Here is an 18,383-nt window from a genome sequence, read left to right as displayed (position 1 = left end):
AACGCCAAAACAACATGAGACAAACACGTACGCCAAAGTAAGAACCAAGGATGAAACCTGTATTCAGTAGGAGAGGAGGACCTCCCACTAGTTTCAAGGTGGTCAGCTCTTCACGTCTCTTAATTGCTAGCGCAGGTCTTGATCAGCTGTGTCTTCTGGACTGTGAGTTCCTTTGAAGCCAGGAGAGTTCTGCATAGAGAAGGGTCTCAACATCCAGTTTTCCAACAGCTTCACTTCAGCATGCACTTCATATGAAGAAGGGAAGCAGCAGAGCAAGTGAATAAAGGGAAAGAGCTAACTGACTTTGCTTAACTGTTCAGTCACTCCTGTATTTTGAAAGACCATCTACAGAGGCATGAAAATTGAATCTAAAAGAGACAATACTGTGGTACAAAAAGTTTATTTAGTCACGATTTTGTAAACATTTGAGGTAAATAAACATCTACATCAACTTGTTTCTTACAGAATTTAATACACAAGGCACTTCTGGGAAGACAGCACTTTTAATTGTTTGCTGCTTTTATTGTTACTGTAAGTCCATGATGGTCCAGAAAATTCATTATGTTTGTTGTCAGGTTCTGTAATGTAAAAGACACCTGGTAAGCAACAAGAAAGCTCTGAGTAAGCTTTCTAGTGCTTTACAACCTTTTAGTTGTGAGATACGTTGTAAATGGGAATAGGAGTATATTCTCCATAATAAAGCACGTTCACATTTCTTGCATAACTCTTCAAGGACTGAAGCATCTGGAATTTGATTGGCATCTTGCAACAAACTTCAATGCAAACTTAAAATGCAAATCTGCAATTTATTTTTTTCACATTGGTGTTTTTTGCTTATGCAAATAGTCCCATTACATTTACTGGTCTTATTTGCACAAGTAGAAGTGACAGATGAAATTGTATTTGCAGGCTCAGAACTGTACTGTTGGCTAGAAAACAAAACATTCATCTTTTTGGTAAAATCTTAAACAGTGCAGTATTTCTCCACAAGTATTTTGTTTGGAATTTCCAACCAGGCTGTAAATTTTGCTCTTAAAAGACATATGCCACACCTGATTTCTGTCATTGAACCTCTACACACACAAAAAGGCATATAAATAATAGTGACTCCCTAAACTGATTGGTAATAATTGTTTGTGATGAAGTGTATTTTTCCATAGTGTGCTCCCTGTATAACCAGTTCCCATAGTTTAAATATGCAGACAAAACTGTTATGGTAGGTCAGTGATCGGGTTTCATTTTATTTAATGGCATTGCCTTATGTCTGAAGAGTTCCTGTGTCAGAGTAGGACAAGCTCTTTTAGGTTCAGCATATTGCTAGAGTCACTCTTTTAATTCTTACACAAATGTAAACTCAGAAAACAATTTCATCCAAATGTGCAATCTGAAATCAAAAACTGAATGTAAACTTCAGAAAATTAAAATTACAAGAGCACACTTTTCACAAGAAAAATCAAAGTAAAGGAAACAAAAATATTCGGGAGGAAAAATAAAAAGAAAAAAGAAAAAAAGCCAGCCTGTTCAAATCCACGATGTTACTGTATGCATTGAAAAAATTATAAAGGGCCTGGGGGCTCAATGCTCTGCTCTTTCAGACTGTTATCACTCACAGGAGCTCAGTGAGATGCAACAACCTGCATCAGCTGAGGCAGTCTCATGAATCACTGAATGAGGATCTAAGTACGGATCTGAATTTTAAAGCTTGCTTTAGTTATTCCACAGATCATACACGTAGTTGGGTGTTCATACTCGGAAATAATCTCAAGAGCTGCAAAATGTCAGACATTTAATTAGCTCCATGCACTTTCATAAATGACAGACATGCCAAGCCAAATCAACCCATGGCATCACTTTGCACACCACTGGTTTCTGAATTACACTGGAGAAGAACACAGTTCATCTGCTTTCTCAGAGCATGCTGTCTATTTTCAAGAAGTTAACATTTTTCAATGGCAGCCTGGATCAACAAATTCAAGGAGCACCTTTTTATCTATGAAAAAACAGTAGATGGATTTTCATAGACAAAAATATACCACTTCAATAAAAGGAAGGTTCAGGCAGGCTGTTTTCATTTAATCAAAACACAAAGGGAAGAAATGTGTGGTTTTAAATACTTCACTTTCTTTTCTATTAACTCACAGCTGCACTAATTAAAAAAACTCAGTGACAGAAAACAGAACATCTGTGCCCACGGCAAAGAACCCATGCATTTATGTACAGTACAGATAAGATTTTTCTTATATCTTTGTAAAACTATTGTGAAAAAATGTACTACTGCAACCAGTGATTTGGTAAATATGTTCCATGTAATCACTGTGGTTGTTAGGGACTTCTGGAAGTTATCTACTCCAACCCTGTTGCTCAAAGCAGGATCAATTAGTAACAGTGAAATGTCTTATTGGAAAAAGAGCAGCTCATCACACACCTGGTAACTTGTTCAAAGAGTATTTTTTGTTGTTGTTGCTTTTCTTCTTTTCTTTTTCATAGTTTACTTAACGTTTATTTTTTTTAACTATGTTTAAGGCAAAACAATCTTCCCACAATCATTCTGTTCAAAGAGTAAAAATTAGTGGTTACTTTTTTTTCACTTTTCTTAATATCAGGCATGATTCTGTTCTACTTCTGCAATAACTGGGTTATGGGTATCAGTACAATCTTTCAGGATTTTGTTTTCAACCCCCTGCATGACCAAGCTAAATCAAAGTATTATTTGCTATCAGCTCCTTCTTTGGAGTTAATTAATGTATAAGAGTAAACAACTTGAAAATTATCGGACTGTATTGACAGTCTGTTCTGCAAGTTAGTTGGTGTTCATACATTTTTCCTAGAACTATGGAAGGTAGCAAATTAATCTGTTTTTAATATCAAAACAGGGCAAATACCTTAAATCACTGTAACACTCACCTTTTGATACACCAGCCAATAGTTACATTCTGAAAATGTCTTATTAGACACTAAATATTTTCTATTTGTAATTCTTATTTGGGAAAGAAAAGCGCAAAGAATTAGATCTTATCCTAAGTTTTCCATTAGTTCCAAATTAAGAGCTATAGTCCTATGTTACACTGCATTCGACCAAATTCTGAGCTTGGTCCTTCTGCTTTACCATGTATGTGAATTCAGTGAAAATTCATAAGTAAAGATTAATCAAAATACTCAAATTCTGCCACATTAATGAGACTTTTTTCAACAGATCTGATCTCAGATGTGACACAGCAACTCAAAGGAGTGGTAAGCACTGAAGGGGAGCTCTGCTCAAACAATTACCTGGGCTTCAAGGAAGGAACAATTAGTGGACTCTAAATGAAATTGTAGGTAACCAAGAAGCTTGAGACTGTAGAAATATTTGGTGGAAATTAAACAAGCTGATTTTAAAAGCACAACTTTTAAGTTGCAGCTTTGCTTTCTCAGACAAGCTCTGCTTTGATGTGGAGGCTGCTGTCAAATTTCTCTTGGGGGTTGTAGAAGAGTTACATTTCTCCCCCTGAACCTTACAGGGGAAAAGAAAAAGAAAGAAAAAGAGAAAAAGAGAAAAAAAGATCTTTTACAGCTTTCCAGTAATTACTCTGCCTGAAAATACCACATATTCCACAAAAGCACCTGAGCTCTCTGCAGGTCTAACCACATGTTAATTCAGAAGGTATCAGTTGATCCTAAGTTAAAACTATCTCCGTTCTCATTTTATACATACGGTATGGATGCAGTCCTGCAGGACTCACTCTGTAGGGGCTCACTAAATTAAAGGCAGCAAGAAACAGGGCTCCATCAACAGAAAGTCAGTTTTGCTCTTGGGCCTCAATATTAAAAAAAGAAACAAAAAACAACACATTTCCCAGGTGGTCTGGAAATACACTCCAGAAAGACTTTGACTTCATTCTCCAGAAGTACGAAAGAAAGGAAAATCCAGCCATTCCAAATGAATTTTGATGTACTAATATGCAGATATGCTTATTGCATTATTTCAGCAGTCTAATTATTTGACATTTATCTAAACTTAAAACCTCTACTACACATACTAATGAGTCTAAAATTTTTGAGTGCTAAACTCTGCCTCTTATTTTACAATGAGGCAATTTCATCAACTTTAATTAAGTTCAGCACAGTTGCATGGATACAACGGAAAGTGGGATTCAACTTTTGGCTTTCTTGTAGAAAGGGTTTTTATGGCTTATAACAGAAAATCCAAGAGTGAATGCCTCAAGCTGAACACCTAACAGTAGATATCTTTACTGTACTACTGTATATTGACTCTTAATGCAGAGCCTGCTTCAAGATCAGTGGCATCAAAAAAGACTTCTCACCTGGTTCACTACAAGCTGGTCAATGAAGTCATGAGACAGCATGCCCAGGGGCTGCAGAACAGTACCTCTGACCAAGAGAAAATCCTTGTATCTATTCAAAAGCAGACCACTTCAAGCTTGAGTGGTGGGAACATTTTAACTGTTGAATAAAATAAACACATTCCAGAAAACATTTAACAGCAAAGTCACTGGCAACTTAACTGTTTGCTACAGGATGACCCTGCTTTGCCTGAGTAAGGGTTGCACTGCCAGGCCAAATACTTCCAACATGTGAAGGGCTATCCCAATGTGTTTGGTTGCTCTTCTCCAATTACAGTACTTCCAATTTACAGCAGCAAAAAGGCTGAGTCTGAGCTTCAATTATTTTGGATTTTGCTTAGAACAGAAGTTGAACCTAATCCTGCATTGCTTTGTACCCAAACTCTCACAAGCCTGCTCAGGAATTTAAAATTCTGACTAATTTCTGTAAGAGTATTTGTTACAATGAAATGAAGGATTAAGCCAGTTAAAAGAAAAGCTGCACCTTAGAAAAAAATACCCAGTTGTTTCCTCTACTCATTTTTAAGGGAAGTTCACAATTTTCAAAAGCAGGATTTTAAAATCTCTATATAAGGCCCCAAATCTACACTTGTTCTGGCTCCCAAAACTCCATGTGAATTTTAGTTCTGATTGAATACAGCCTGAAAGTTCCATTGCCAAACCTTGCTCCTTGTTAAAATGAATGGAAATTCTGCAAGTGACTTCAGTGGGGTCAATACAGACCCATCAGCATGTTGCCCAGATATTTTAGCCACCTTTTCTGCAACACAACATTGTCTAAATCTGTTTTTACAGACTTCTCAGACACTACAGATTGCTGTTAAGGGACAGGGTAGATCATAACAGGAAATATTGGTTTGGGTCTTTGTCACCATTAGTTAAGTTTCTTTCCCCTTACATTTTCTTGTAAGATCAAAAATCAAACTAAAATGAGTAAGTACACAGTCAATTAACTTTAAATCTACAGATCAAAATTACTCTAGAAAGGTTCAAATACTTAAAAATATGCACTCAAGTTTACTTCTAAATAGCTTTCTTCCAACAAACTTAAGCTGGTAACTAATAGTCTAAAATGCAGAGCTCTACTTCATCCTATTGATTGTCCATGGGCAACATATAGGGCCACAATGTACTGAAACCATAATCCTTGCTTTCTGAAGAGAAATTGTTCTGTGTAATCATTTCTGAGGTGTGTGGTTTACATTCCTGTCCTCTTCTAAGCAATTTCAGAAGTCATCTAAAATTATAATCAAGCATGGCCAAATATATTTGTGGGCTTCAAAACATGATGTGATCATTGCTGGCAAACGCTGGATAGAAGGTCAAACCGAACACTTCCTAACAGGTCAAGAGTTAAAAAATAAAAAGGAAAAAATAAAATAAAATAGAAAGATGAACCTCAAAATGATAAAATCTATTACAGGGGTAACCTAAACTTTGCCCAGCCAAGAGGACCACGTTGGCAATTTGCCATGAACACAAAGGCTTCCTTAAGTTGTGTTATATGGAAGATACTGCAGTCACCTTGGTCTTTAATATGGCAAGTTGGTCCAGAGAGATGACAGCTGCCAACAGGCAGTGCGCCATCCTGATGTTTGCCATTGGGCTACACGGGATTTAAAAGGAAGAAAATAAGTCATGGTATCTGCTCACATAGAGCTTATGTGAAAAGGCTGGAAGTGAAGACAAGGGCATGGAGGAGATGATGGGCAGGCACATGGGCACTAGGGATAGGAACATTTTGCTCAAATGAAAGTCAGCCTCAGGGCACATGACCAGCTACCATCACCACCTGTTACCTCTGCAGGCCTCCACTATGGCTGCCCTTGGGAGATCTGCCATAGCCACTAAAGAGAGCAGGATTGGTCCCCTGGCATACGGGCTGCGCTTCGGCCACCCCTGACCTATTAGAAAACGTTGCTATTTTCCCCACTACAACTCACAGAGTGCAAAAACAGCAAGCATCAAAGTTGAAACCCAGGCCTTCCCACCCGTGCCAGGCCTGGCCTCTTTGGGGAAGGTCCCCTGCCCACTCTGCCTTCAGCCACCTGCTCCACTGCACAGCGCTGATCACACTACACGGCCAAGTCATCTGACCTGGCTCTGCTGCTGCTCGACTTACTGGCCCTGCTCAAACGCCGTGTGTCTACAAGCAACGGTGGCTCATGCATCTCCACGGTGGTGCAGGTGGCTGAGATGGGCCGTTCCTCCGCCAGCTCCTCCTCGCCTTCCACATCCCACTTGCTTCCACTTGCTCCGCTCAAGCTGGAGCTGCTGCCACTGTTGGCTGTGGTGATGGGTGGCCCGGCTGGGGGTGGGAGAAGCTGCTCCAGGGGCTCTTCCTGCTCTGGAAGGGGATGCCGGACACTGCTAGGGGTGGAGGAACCCGCTGAGCTGGAGGGTGCCTTGCCTTGCTGCTCAGCTGCCATATTGACCCAGTTCTGCTCGGCTGCCAGGGCATTGCTTTTGTTGTTGAAGTAGTTGATGACGGCTGGTGTGGGTGTGGGGATGGGAGTTGGGATGGTGACAGGAGTGGAGACGGGCGTAGGGGTGACAGCACGGTGCCTGTTCTCTGGAATTGGTGGAGCAACAGGATAGCTTGCCATGGAGGCAGTGTTGGAGGGAGGCCGTGCCCTAGGAGCAGCCGCAGCATAGTAGGGTGCCATGGTCACTGGAGCCAGCAGCGGTGTGACAGCACGCGTGTCAGGCAGAACAGGAGCAGGTGCAGTGGTGGTTACCACCACTGGTGGTGCTGGTGGTGGCAGGGAAACTGGTTTGGGTTCCCCTGTTACCATGACCGGTGTCAGCGTTGTAACAGGCATCTCAAGGCTGTACTGGCTTGTCATGCCCTGCTTCAGCTTCTTCCACCCCAAGTGATATATCTCAAGCATGTTCAGCAGCAGGGAGACAGAGGCCACCACCAACATGAAGATGATGAAGATTGTCTTCTCAGTGGGCCGTGAGATGAAGCAGTCCACAGTGTGTGGGCAAGGTGGACGGCTGCATTGGTAGACTGGCTTTAGTTCAAAGCCATAAAGGAAGTACTGGCCCACAATGAAGCCTACCTCAAACAGCGTCTTGAAAATGATGTTGAAGATGTAGGTACGGAGCAGAGCACCTCCCATACGGATTCTACCACGCTCATCACGGATCGGAAGCTTCTCCTTTCCCATTTTGATTGGAGGATCCTTGAAATTATTGCCACCTCTACTACCACCACCAGATGTTGCTGCTCCTGGGTAGTTGTTGTCTTTGACACTTCCCCTCTTTTTCAGCTCTTCTTTTTCTTTCCTCTTCTCCTCCATGCGTACAATGTGCAGCACGTGGCCCAGGTAGATGAGGGTTGGAGTGGAGACAAAAATGATCTGCAGCACCCAGAAGCGGATATGAGAAATGGGGAAGGCTTTGTCATAGCAAACATTTTCGCAACCAGGTTGCTGAGTGTTGCATGTAAAGTCTGACTGCTCGTCTCCCCAGACTTCCTCAGCGGCAGCCCCCAGCACCAGTATCCTGAAGATGAACAGTACTGTCAGCCAAACCTTGCCAATCACCGTGGAGTGCTCCTGCGCGTTCTCTAGCAGCCTCCCCAGAAAGCTCCAGTCACCCATCGTTTCAGATTTCTAGCCTGCAATAAGAGCATCAGAGCAATGTTAAAAAATATTGTTATTATACAATGTTAAAAAATATTGTTATTATACAACGCTGAAGCAGAACAGCTTGTTCCTCCATAAATGACATTTAAATGTACTCCCTTTTGCAGAATATTGCACAAATATGTTCCAAATTACTTTGGGCTGCTTCAAAAGTAATGCATTCTATTTCACTTTTTTGGCTCATCACATGAGAGGCAGATGTTGGTGGGATGGCAGTAGAGGCTGAACCTTCCCACCAGTTTTCCATTACATGCTGTTGCTGTGTGACAGATGGCAGCAGAGGGGCAGCCTGACAGAACGGCATCTGGCATGGAAGTGCGTATGAAGCAAAGTTGTGGAACAGAATTCCCTCATGTGGAAAAAATGGCACCCACTGACATTCATCAACACTTGCTGAATGTGTACGAAGACCAAACAGTGAATGTGAGCACAGTGAGGCAGTGGGTGGTACATTTCAGCAGCAGCAGCAATGGCCATGCAGATTTTTCCCAGTGCGGCATGAAGGTTTTTGGTTCACCACTGGTGAAAATGCCTAGCTCGTGGTGCTGGCTGTGCTGAAAAATATTTTTTTTGTAGCTGAGAATATGCTCTATCAAGTACTGTTATTGTGCTCTTTGTATCTGTTGTCGTTTCCATGGAAATAAATAGGAGGCATTGCCTTCAGACTAACCTCCTGTCCCATGCAGCCCTGGGCTGTGGGGAACGCAGAAGCAGGATGTTTAGTGCTTCCACCAGCCAGTACAGCTGTAAATGTCTGTACAGACTGGACAGCAAGACAGACTCAGAGCTATGCCTGAGGTGCCTCTAACTGCTCTTGCCTATTTTTAGGAAAGAACAGGTGGAAATTAGTTCAATTAATCAGAATATTCTAATTATAATGTGACTGCACCTTTATCGTGGCATGATACAAAGTCACTTATTTATCATCAGGACTTAATTATTATAGCACTCAAGAGGCCAATGTCTCAAGTCTCTGCTATTTTAATACTGTACAAACCCCAAAATTCTGATTCAAAATCTATAACATTTACAGTTTAATCCTGGAATGTGCACACCAACAAGCATGCTCTCCAAGTCTACTCATGTTTAGAGAGAGAGAATTACTGAATAACTAGAAATATTGGGGAAAATGCTAAATACGAAGAGGGATGGTTTAAAGGTTTCTATGCTGTTGTTCCCCTGTCCCGTTATTTGTGGTTACTGAGCCACATGTACTGAAACATCAATAAAATTATTTTAAAAAAAGCAACTCGTGGCACTTCAGCAGCTGTGCACAAAGAAATGAAGTATGAACTTGATGTAATTATCATTTGGAAAGGCTTGAAATACAGGACTATATATTTTTTTGTAATATTCTTGTTAGCTGTCTTCAGTTGAGAAACAAGCTATAAACTGCTGATATCACTTCTGGCTGTTTCTGAGTGAAACACATGTAAGAAGTACATTTCATTCACCTAACAAACACAAACACACTTTACTTTCAGAAATGTTTAATATTTATAGTTCAGATACAGCAATCTAGATGCAAATAAGTAAATAAATAAAATAACTATCAGAAAAATTATGCTTTTATTTTCATTAAAAATCTCAACATCTTTTTATTAGCATAATCAAATGACACTCTCCACTTCACTCTTTTCACTTGCATACACTTTTTGTCTTTTTGTTTAAGTACCTGTGTGCTACAGTTCCCAAGAAGAGGAGTTCATCATTACGTGTAGAAGTCACTATTATTGGTATTTAATTTATTGTGATTTCCAACAACAGTGTCACTGAAATTCAAAAGGGAACATTTCCAAAGTCAGCACTGAACTTCTTTCAAGCTGTTAGTTAAGGTAATTACAGTCATTTATACAGACAGTTTTTTTTTTTTTTTTGTATACTTAATTTTTGTATAACTTAATTTTACTATGAGGAAGTAAGATACCTGTAAATGCACAACAGTATATTTCCACACAAAAAGCAACATTTTTGGAAATCCTAGAATGCTGAAGCACTTCTTATCCCCACAGAGTTAGTTCAACAAGAACCCTATCCACAACAAAACAGATCCTTGATATCCTACAATAACGTTGCCTTTAATATTATGGAGTTCCTTTTGCAGTACAGTATGATAAATGGTCAGTTAAGTTATTAACAAGGAAATACTGACTTTGTGTAGTAATGTTCCTGATCCTAACCTAATTTTCATTATATTTTATTTTATTTTAATATATTCAAGGTGTTTTTAAAGAATGTGTTTTTGCCCTTCAAAATACTAACTCAAGACTGCATTAACATTGATAGGATACTCTATTTCTTTAATTCTAATTAAATATGTTTTTATGTTTTTCAATTTTAATTTTATGGGAGGTATAATATTTTGGATGGAGAAGGAATTTTAACCTTGAGAAGTATTAATTTTCAGGAAATGATTCATTCATTTTATAACTTTATGTTACTCCAAACCATTTAAAAATATACTCAATTCAGCTCTGTTGTAGTGTTCTTGGGGAACCTTCTTATTTTGAGTACAAAAATTGCAACGTGGGAGTAACAAATACTGTGATACAGGCTGGATTAAAGAAGTTTAACATGATCACAAATTCAGCTCTTGGATGGATATGCTTAAGAAGCTATTCTAATGCTTACAGTAATTCAATGACTTCTTTTAGAGTCTGAGGATTCGTGCAGTACACACAAAGAATGCATAAGCAGTGAGCAGATGCTTCATTGCATCTAAACCGTGCAGAGGTGACAACCTCAATGTTCATTTTACTGCAGCAATCACTGCCTTCCCTACAAATGCCTATCACCTGTAAGTAAATATGGGAAGGATATCATTTCCAAAGGCAATAAAAAGATACTTATCTCCAGTGGCTGGAGAGATTGCAGAGATCCAAGTCTTTTATCTTCATTCAGTGTTAATACATTCTCCAGCGAGCAATTCTTAAAGCCAGTGCAACTCATATGAAAATAACAGACACTTTAAAGGAGTGCTTTGATATAAAAAAAATGATTAAATGACATCAGACTTAACCCGAGGGTTCACAGAGCTCTCAGTTTTATTTATTTGAGCTGTCACCATTAGGTCCAGCAACAAAATACCTACATCATATTTAAACAGGCACTATTTCAGCTGAGAACAGTTCCAAGCTAGCTCTGTAGTACTAAACTTCACTTGAACAGGACTACTTCCAGCACAGCTGATCGTGCTTTCAAATACAGAGACAGGAAATTGTTTAACTCTAGTCTCACATACTGTTTGCGAAGGGAAAGCTCTTTTTCTTTCCATAGTTGGAAAAAATACAGATTAAAAAATGAAATTCAAGAAAAAATACTTGCAAGGGAATGACAGAGAATCTGTGTCAGAGAGCACTCTGATTCAACGGTATGAAAAGCAAGGAGTTCACTTATCTTGGGATCATTTCATAACAACTGGGAGTTATGTATACTGGTTGTGTCATTAAAAATCATACAATCATAGAACTGCTCAGGTTGGAAAAGAAACCTTAAAGATCATCAAGTCCAACCGCAACCTGACCATGCTGCCCTAACAACCCTCTGCTAAATCATGTCCCTGTTAAGAAAAATACTGAAAAACAGGCAATTCATTAAAAATGGAACGGAATTATGCTTCAGAATTAATGTTCTACCATTAGCTAACAAGTTCAGTATAAGTAGAATTGGCTTTGTGGATGCCGTGTGCGTTTGTGTGTGATAAAGAGAATGAGCAAGAGAGAGAGTATATTTTAAAAGTTGTTATGTCAAATATATCTATCCACAGAAGACAGATAATCTGGTATCTATAAACTTGCCAGCTATTATTACAAATTGTGTTTCTGGTCCTGCCACAGAAGAGGCTCATCATCACTAAGTAGCTACTGTATGAAGTATGGTATTTTAATTACTTATGATTTTACTCTTACGTATGCTTATGTATGCATATATACACATGCATGCATATACATATAAATTATTACATAGCTATGTTATGTATATTTCCATATTGTGACACCTGCTCTACTTATGTTTTTATAATGCTGTCAAATCTAGAAAAATGTCCTTTAGCAATTATTTTGAGACTAATGCATCTCTGTCAGAACACGGTTCAGTTTCTTAAATTCAGTCCACATTTCATTTCCTTTGATAGTCTATAATATCTTGGGATTTGTTTTCATATTCAAAATTATGTACACTTCACAAACCAGTATGAGAAAAAAAAAAAGCTGCTAAAAGATAAAATATAACTTGCAATATTTCCTTGTTTTTACAGTAAATTATCTTTTATAGTAAATTATAGTAAAGGAAAAGATGTCACCTTGCACAAAGTTTGCAGTGGACCATGTCTGGAAAATGTGAAGGGAGAGAATGAGCTGCTGTAATTTTCAGTGAAACGTAATGGCATTTGGTCTTGTACACATACATATATGAAATAACAGTTGAGGTTTCATAATTAGCTTTATAAATTTGTTTTTAATGAGGGCTTGAGAAACACCTTTCTTCATGCTCAGTGTAACACTTTAAGAAGCATCTACAATCACCTTCATTACACTTTAAAAACTTGTGAGAAATGAATCTCCTGTCTTAAACGTCATGGAGCCTTTTCCTTAAATCCTAGGCGAAACCTCTTGACTCCAGTGAAAGTTTGGCTGGAGTAAAGGAAAAGCACAAGGAGCTGACCCAGGAGAGTACACTCCACCTGCAGAACTCCTCTGTTCCCTGGCATAGCAAACCTCTGCTCTGATTCACTGCTCACAGGAACAAAAAGTATCCCATTTCCTTTCCCAGCACACTAAAATGCCACCCTAGAGCTCTACTTCGGAATTAAAAGACAGTGACTTACCAATAAAACACTGAAAGGTGAGGAGACTGTGGAGCTACCGGGGCACTAGGAATGGCCGTCGAGCATGAAGGGGACAGTCCCTACATCGCGAGTGAGTGGAGCGTGAATGAGACAGATCTGTCAAGTGTCCACATGTCATCAGCCACACGGATCCAAAAACTGCACAGTAAGAAGCGTCCCACCCCCCGCCCCAGAGTTACAAGGGAAAGAGGAGCTTTGCTGCCAGTTCAAAGATTCAAGACCCTTTTCCACTACAGAGCAGCAGGCACCCAACAGACAGGTTGAAGTGAGAGGGCACTTCACACAAGTTACTGCAGGGGAGGCAGTGCCAGATGTCCTCTTCAAACTTCTTAAAGAACTTTTCTACACTGTCAAAATCAAGAAAATTTGTTTTCCTTGTTTAATTCTGAAATGCTCCAGAGAGATTTTTCCTTCTCCCTTTAAAATCCCCTTAAAGGGAAACTCAAGCAGCTTTGCCTACTCGGTTCAATTCCTTGCTCATATCTGTGCCAGATTCTTACACAACTAACTCATGCTCAGGACTCCTAACAACGTCCTGTGCTGATGTGATTTCCTCGGCAAGTCAGGAACGGACTCAAATATCTTTCTGATACCTTTTTTTTAAACGCTTGCCTCATCAAATTTTCAAAGAATTCCAAAGAACTTTCACTCATTTCAAACACTTTCCATCCCCTTTGAGTCCTCAGCGAACACGGGGTTTTTGGCACCTCTCGGCGCGAGGAGTGAGGCAGAAGCTCGTTCCCCGCTCGCTCCCCGCGCGGCCCGGCGGAGGTCAGCACGCCGCTGTCCCCTGGCTGGGGCAGAAGCCCCCGGCCCGGCAGGCAGCTCGGCGCTCACCCTGTGGAAGTCAGAGGCGCCTGGGGTCGCTCGGCCCGCGCCGTCCTCCCGCGAGGCGCCTCGTACGAGGCTGCAAGCAAATCCGTCTCCGCTTTATATCGGGAGTTAATTCGACTCCTAGCCTGAAACTGGCTCGAAATGCGCATCAGCGCTCAAATGCGAGCGGCAGCCCTTGGGGAAGGACCGCCACCCGCTCCACACGCACAGCGGGGCGGGCAGGAGCCGTGACATCCCGGAGCAGCCGGCGCTTCCCTCCGCTGCATTCCCGAGGCGCTGCGGGAGGTTCGGGCGCTTCTCGCCGCGCCAGGCCCCGTCCCGCCGGTGAGCGCAGGGGCAGATCGCTCGGCACGGGGCACGGCCGAGGGGCGGAGGTGGCCGAGCAGGGCACCCGCCCGCTGCGCTCTACTTACGCGTTGCGGGAGCGGCGCTATTGGGAGCGGCAAAAGCTCGGCTCGTTCGGGTGAGTCCGGGCAGCGTTCGCTCATAGCTCGTTTAACTCTGGAGAAAACAAGCCCGCAAAGCTTCGCTCGGGAGGCGGAGGAGGCTGCGGGTGCCCGGCGGGGCGGCCGCGCCCTGCCTGCAGCCCGGCTCCCCTCGGGCCGGCGGCAGCCCGCGGCGCCCCTCCGGCTCGGCTCTGCGGCGGGCGCCGGGCACCCGGCTCTGAGGGGCGGAGCAGCGCCGCCCAGTGGCGGCCTCGTGTACCGCGTGCAGCGGCCGGAGGAGGTTGGGTTCTGTGAGGGGCTCTTACGCAGCGCTTGTACTGCCCGCAGACCTTGCGGGGGAGAATCCGCGCTGCCTTCCGTGCGGTGTCAGATACATCTTAAATCTTGGGTGTTCACACAAAGGAGTTTGTTTTTTTTTTTCCACAGACCCTGCAGCCCCACAGGGCTGACAGCACCACAAGCTGTGCTTCACCGGCTGCAGTTAACGCTCTCACACCAGGCCAGATCATTCCATAGGTCGAAAGGAAGCAGCACTACATCACAGTGCCTTGCATTATTTCAAGAGGCCCCTCACGTTCTACAAATGTCTTCAGGTTTTCACGGAATCACAGAGTCATAGGGATGGAAGGCAACCTCTGGAGATCCTCCGGTCCAACCCCCTGCCAGAGCAGGATCCCTACAGCAGGTCACAAAGGAGAGTGCCCAGGTGGGTCTTGAGTATCCCCATAGGAGACTCCACAGCCCCTCAGGGCAGCCTGTTCCAGTGCTCTGTCACTCTCACAGTAAAGAAGTTCTTTCTCCTGTTTGTATGGAACTGCCCCAGTTTTTGCCCATTGCTGGGCAAAATGAGCGCCTGTACCCCTGACTATACCCTTGATTGAGTCTGTGCTAGGAATTAAAGGCATTATGAGCAATATTTTGAGAAGTGTTTTCTCTCAGACAAGAATATCTGTCATGCTGCCGTGCACATGGCATTTGAAGAGCTTGATTTATTGCAGCAATGCTCAGAATAGTCCAGATAATTTGCAGGTGCATATTTTCAGCATTGATACTCAAAAACATTACCATCCTCTACATTTTGGTTCAGCTTTTGCATGTTCTTGATTATTATCCCAAGAAAAGAAAACATTAGGCAGAATGACTTTATTGGCATTTATATACAAGTTTCAGTTGGTAGCTACTCTACAGTCAGAGAGCTGAAAACTCAACTACAGAAGGTCATAACAAAAAACTTCAGCCCAGAGGAGAGAAGGCTCTGGGGATACCTGATAGTGGCCTTCCAGTATCTAAAATGGGACTATAAGAAAGAAGGGGACGGACTCACCTGCTGTCACAGGACAAGGGGAAATGGTTTCAAACTGAAAGAGGAGAGATGTAGAGGCAAAAAGGTTTTTTATGATAAGGATAGTGAAGCCTTTTGACAGATTGCCTGGAGATGTGGTGGATGCCCTGTCACTGGAAACATTCAAGATCAGGCTAGATTGGGCTCTGTGCAACCTGTTGGAGCTACAGGTGTCTCTGTTCAGTGCAGAGAAGTTGGACTACGTGGCCTTTAAAGGTCCCTTCCAACTCAAACGATTCCATGATTCTTTGATTCTGTTCAAGAAAAAGATTTGAGACACTGAATAGCCGTGTGTAGCAGAGGACTAGTGGCAAATGGAAACAGAGGATCCAGATCTTTGCAATGCTTGGTTTCTCCCTCTTAAATCTTTCATCTGGAAACACTAGAAAGATCTCTGCTGACCTAAGCAGTAGTAGTGGCACAAGGACAAATGACTATCAGCAGAGATGAGTGATACACAGCGCTGCCATGACTGTAAGGGAAGTAGTATTGCAGTGTTGATCCTGGAGCAGTGGGGCATGAGTGCAAAGGAGGAAATCCCAGCAGTCCATGTCAGTCACAGCACTCCATGAAGCCCCTCAGCTGAAAGACTTGATCCTAGGAATAGAAAGAGAAAGATATCACTTAGAATCATCTGTCCAAAAGGTTTAATTGCATGAATCACTGGGTTTCCACAACAAAACCCGCAACGATACTGCTTTTCCAGTACCGTGAAGATTTTAAGAAGTATTTCCCACTTGCTGTATAGACTAGCCTTAAAACTCTTTTGTTAGAAAAATACTCTTGATCAGAAGAGCAGTGATGTTCTAGAGGAGCCTTTCAGTACTGACCCAGAAGGTTTTTAAGATAGAATCCAATATATCTTCAAACAGGGATAATCTGATGCAGTGGCTGCCCACAGCAGGACTACATCCATCCACTAATAAATTCCATCCACTAATAAATTCCATTCCAAGAATTCCCTTCTGGAAGGGAAGAACAGACTGTCGACAAATCTCTGGGATGGCTGTAGAAAAATTCGGAAGCAGAGAGGCAAAATGCCCCAAGTAAACCCGAAAGGTGCAGCTTTAAAAGTAAAAGGCCAATTAAGTACTGGTGAAAAACCAAAGATGAAAGCATGCTGAGGAGGTATGACAGGCTATTTGTTAGCTGTGTACTAGAAGATGAGGATCTGAAGCCGAGTACAAGAGGAAAAGAGTAAAAGTAGTATTTTCCTTCCCGAGACATACTAAGCTCTATAAAATAGTGAAAAGATCTCATAAGTTAAGAAGATACATATTAATCTTAGGCTGAACCTGAGCTGCTGTCCTATAAGAAAGAAAGAGATCTGCATATGAATATTGATGAAAAGCAGAGTTTTACCCCATGCTACTTCGACTATACGCATCTGTTTTGCAGTACAGAGGAGGATCACTCGTCCCATATCGGTGCCTCCAAACGCATTTAATGGAAGCAACTCTGATCTGCAGTGCACATCTTTAGTCATAAACAAGCCACATCAAAGTGCTACACAGCTTGACCGTGCTGATTGTAATTGTATTCGCACAGCATCAAAAGGAGCTACCTACGCCTTCAGTTCAGAGCGTTGGGGCAACCACCCTGTATGGGATGCGAGCGGTGAGAACTTTGCTTGACATGCCGCTATGCTACAGAAGATGGCACTAGAGATATTTAAATGCTGAGAAAGGCCACTACCAGGAGGCAGCGGTCCAGCTAAAGCTAAGAAAAGCACTAAAGCCTTTTCTTCCTTCCTTCCTTGTTTTCTACACGGATGAATCGAAATCAACTATTTAATAAATCGGTAATAAAAACTGTAGTAGTAGTTTAATTTCATATTACATAGTTACTATTATTAACTATTCCAATTAGTATCTAGTTTTCTGCTCTGTTAGATACTACTGACAAGCACATCAGAGAATGAAGAATATTAACAAATGAATAACTGGTGGCAAAAAAAGTTACTGAGTTTGTAGGAACAGTGGCGCAAATGAATTATCCTAGATTACACAAAAAATATGGAGCAGAGCTGAGTACGGTGCTGAAATCCTAGGCTGGCATTTTAACTGACAGAGCAGGCTTCCTCTCAAAAGAAATCTGTGGGAAATCTCCGAACACAGTGAAAAATCAGACTGCTCTGGGATTTGTAGCTGTAAGATACAGGACATGTAGAATCTCAAGAGGAATGACACTTTTTATCATTTGGTTATGGCATTAAGCTTTTTTTTTCCTACTGGCAGAAAAGTGAAGAAATAAGACAGAAATATTAGTACTCGGTGTATATTAATGTGGACCACAATTCCACCTAACTGAGCTGGGAAAAAAAAGAGAGAAAGAAAAAAAAAAAAAAACAGAGTTCAAAGAGTTCTCTGCTGAGTTAGTGAGTTAAAACTGCTCATACAGCTGTTGAGAAGAGATTGTGTTGCAGCAAGGGAGAAAGTGGCTAATAGAAATGACTAGAGAGAAAGGAAAGTACAGAAATGAAAGAGGGGAAAGGTAGGAAGGCTTCTGTCTTTCTAGAAGCAGCCACCTATGGAAGTACAGCCAGAGGCTGTGATTTGAAATTGCAGTTTATGTAGCAGTAAATGCAACTTAGTACGTTGCCATTCCCTCCAGCCCTTCTGCTCACTCCCTACAGCTCTTCTTGCCCTACATCATGGCCTACTGCCCCACAGTCATGTAATCATAAACATTTGTTCACATACTCTCCCTGTAAGTCAGACGAAGGCATTGATCCAGATAAAAATCAATCCAGCAAAGCAAAATGGTTGCTTTTATACCAGTTAAAACAGTCCCTCAATCCAGTGCTGACTGCAGCTGTGCAAAAAACTATGCTGGCTCAGTAAAGGCCCTGTAGTGGAGGCACTGTGTTGGATGAGGAGGGAGAGAGACACAGATGGGACAGGAACAGGAAGCAATAACAAT

At 41.8% G+C, this 18,383-nt stretch overlaps 1 protein-coding gene and 1 long non-coding RNA gene across 8 annotated transcripts; one reads left to right on the top strand and one right to left on the bottom strand.

The window, feature by feature from the left end:
* Positions 1 to 391: 391 nt before the first annotated feature.
* GJA3 (gap junction protein alpha 3) lies at positions 392 to 14,241 on the bottom strand. Of its 6 annotated transcripts, none has more exons than XR_016463377.1 (4): positions 12,819 to 12,907; positions 9,669 to 9,765; positions 4,302 to 7,965; positions 392 to 578 (listed from the first exon to the last, which is right to left on the bottom strand). XR_016463377.1 is itself a non-coding variant. In XM_090133846.1 (4 exons), exons 3-4 carry the CDS (start codon positions 7,946 to 7,948, stop codon positions 4,397 to 4,399), a joined length of 1,530 nt encoding a protein of 509 aa, XP_089989972.1. In that variant the 5' UTR covers positions 7,949 to 7,965; positions 9,669 to 9,765; positions 12,819 to 12,907; the 3' UTR covers positions 392 to 4,396. The 6 variants fall into 6 exon arrangements, 5 of the variants coding, with proteins under 5 accessions (XP_089989972.1, XP_089989973.1, XP_089989970.1 ...); XM_090133846.1 differs by having other exon boundaries at positions 392 to 4,440; positions 6,463 to 7,965; XM_090133847.1 differs by having other exon boundaries at positions 392 to 7,705; positions 7,880 to 7,965.
* LOC149920266 (uncharacterized) lies at positions 13,301 to 17,257 on the top strand. Of its 2 annotated transcripts, none has more exons than XR_016463379.1 (3): positions 13,301 to 14,136; positions 14,563 to 14,825; positions 16,860 to 17,257. It is a non-coding gene; the product is annotated as an uncharacterized LOC149920266 (long non-coding RNA). The 2 variants fall into 2 exon arrangements; XR_016463378.1 differs by having other exon boundaries at positions 14,028 to 14,136; positions 14,546 to 14,825.
* Positions 17,258 to 18,383: the final 1,126 nt, after the last annotated feature.

Source organism: Phasianus colchicus, chromosome 1, assembly GCF_987193195.1.
Source record: "Phasianus colchicus chromosome 1, bPhaCol1.hap1.1, whole genome shotgun sequence".
In the NCBI taxonomy this organism is placed as follows: Eukaryota; Metazoa; Chordata; class Aves; order Galliformes; family Phasianidae; genus Phasianus; species Phasianus colchicus.
The sequence above is the reverse complement of the archived record's forward strand: the minus strand, read 5'-3'. Positions and strand labels throughout refer to the sequence as shown.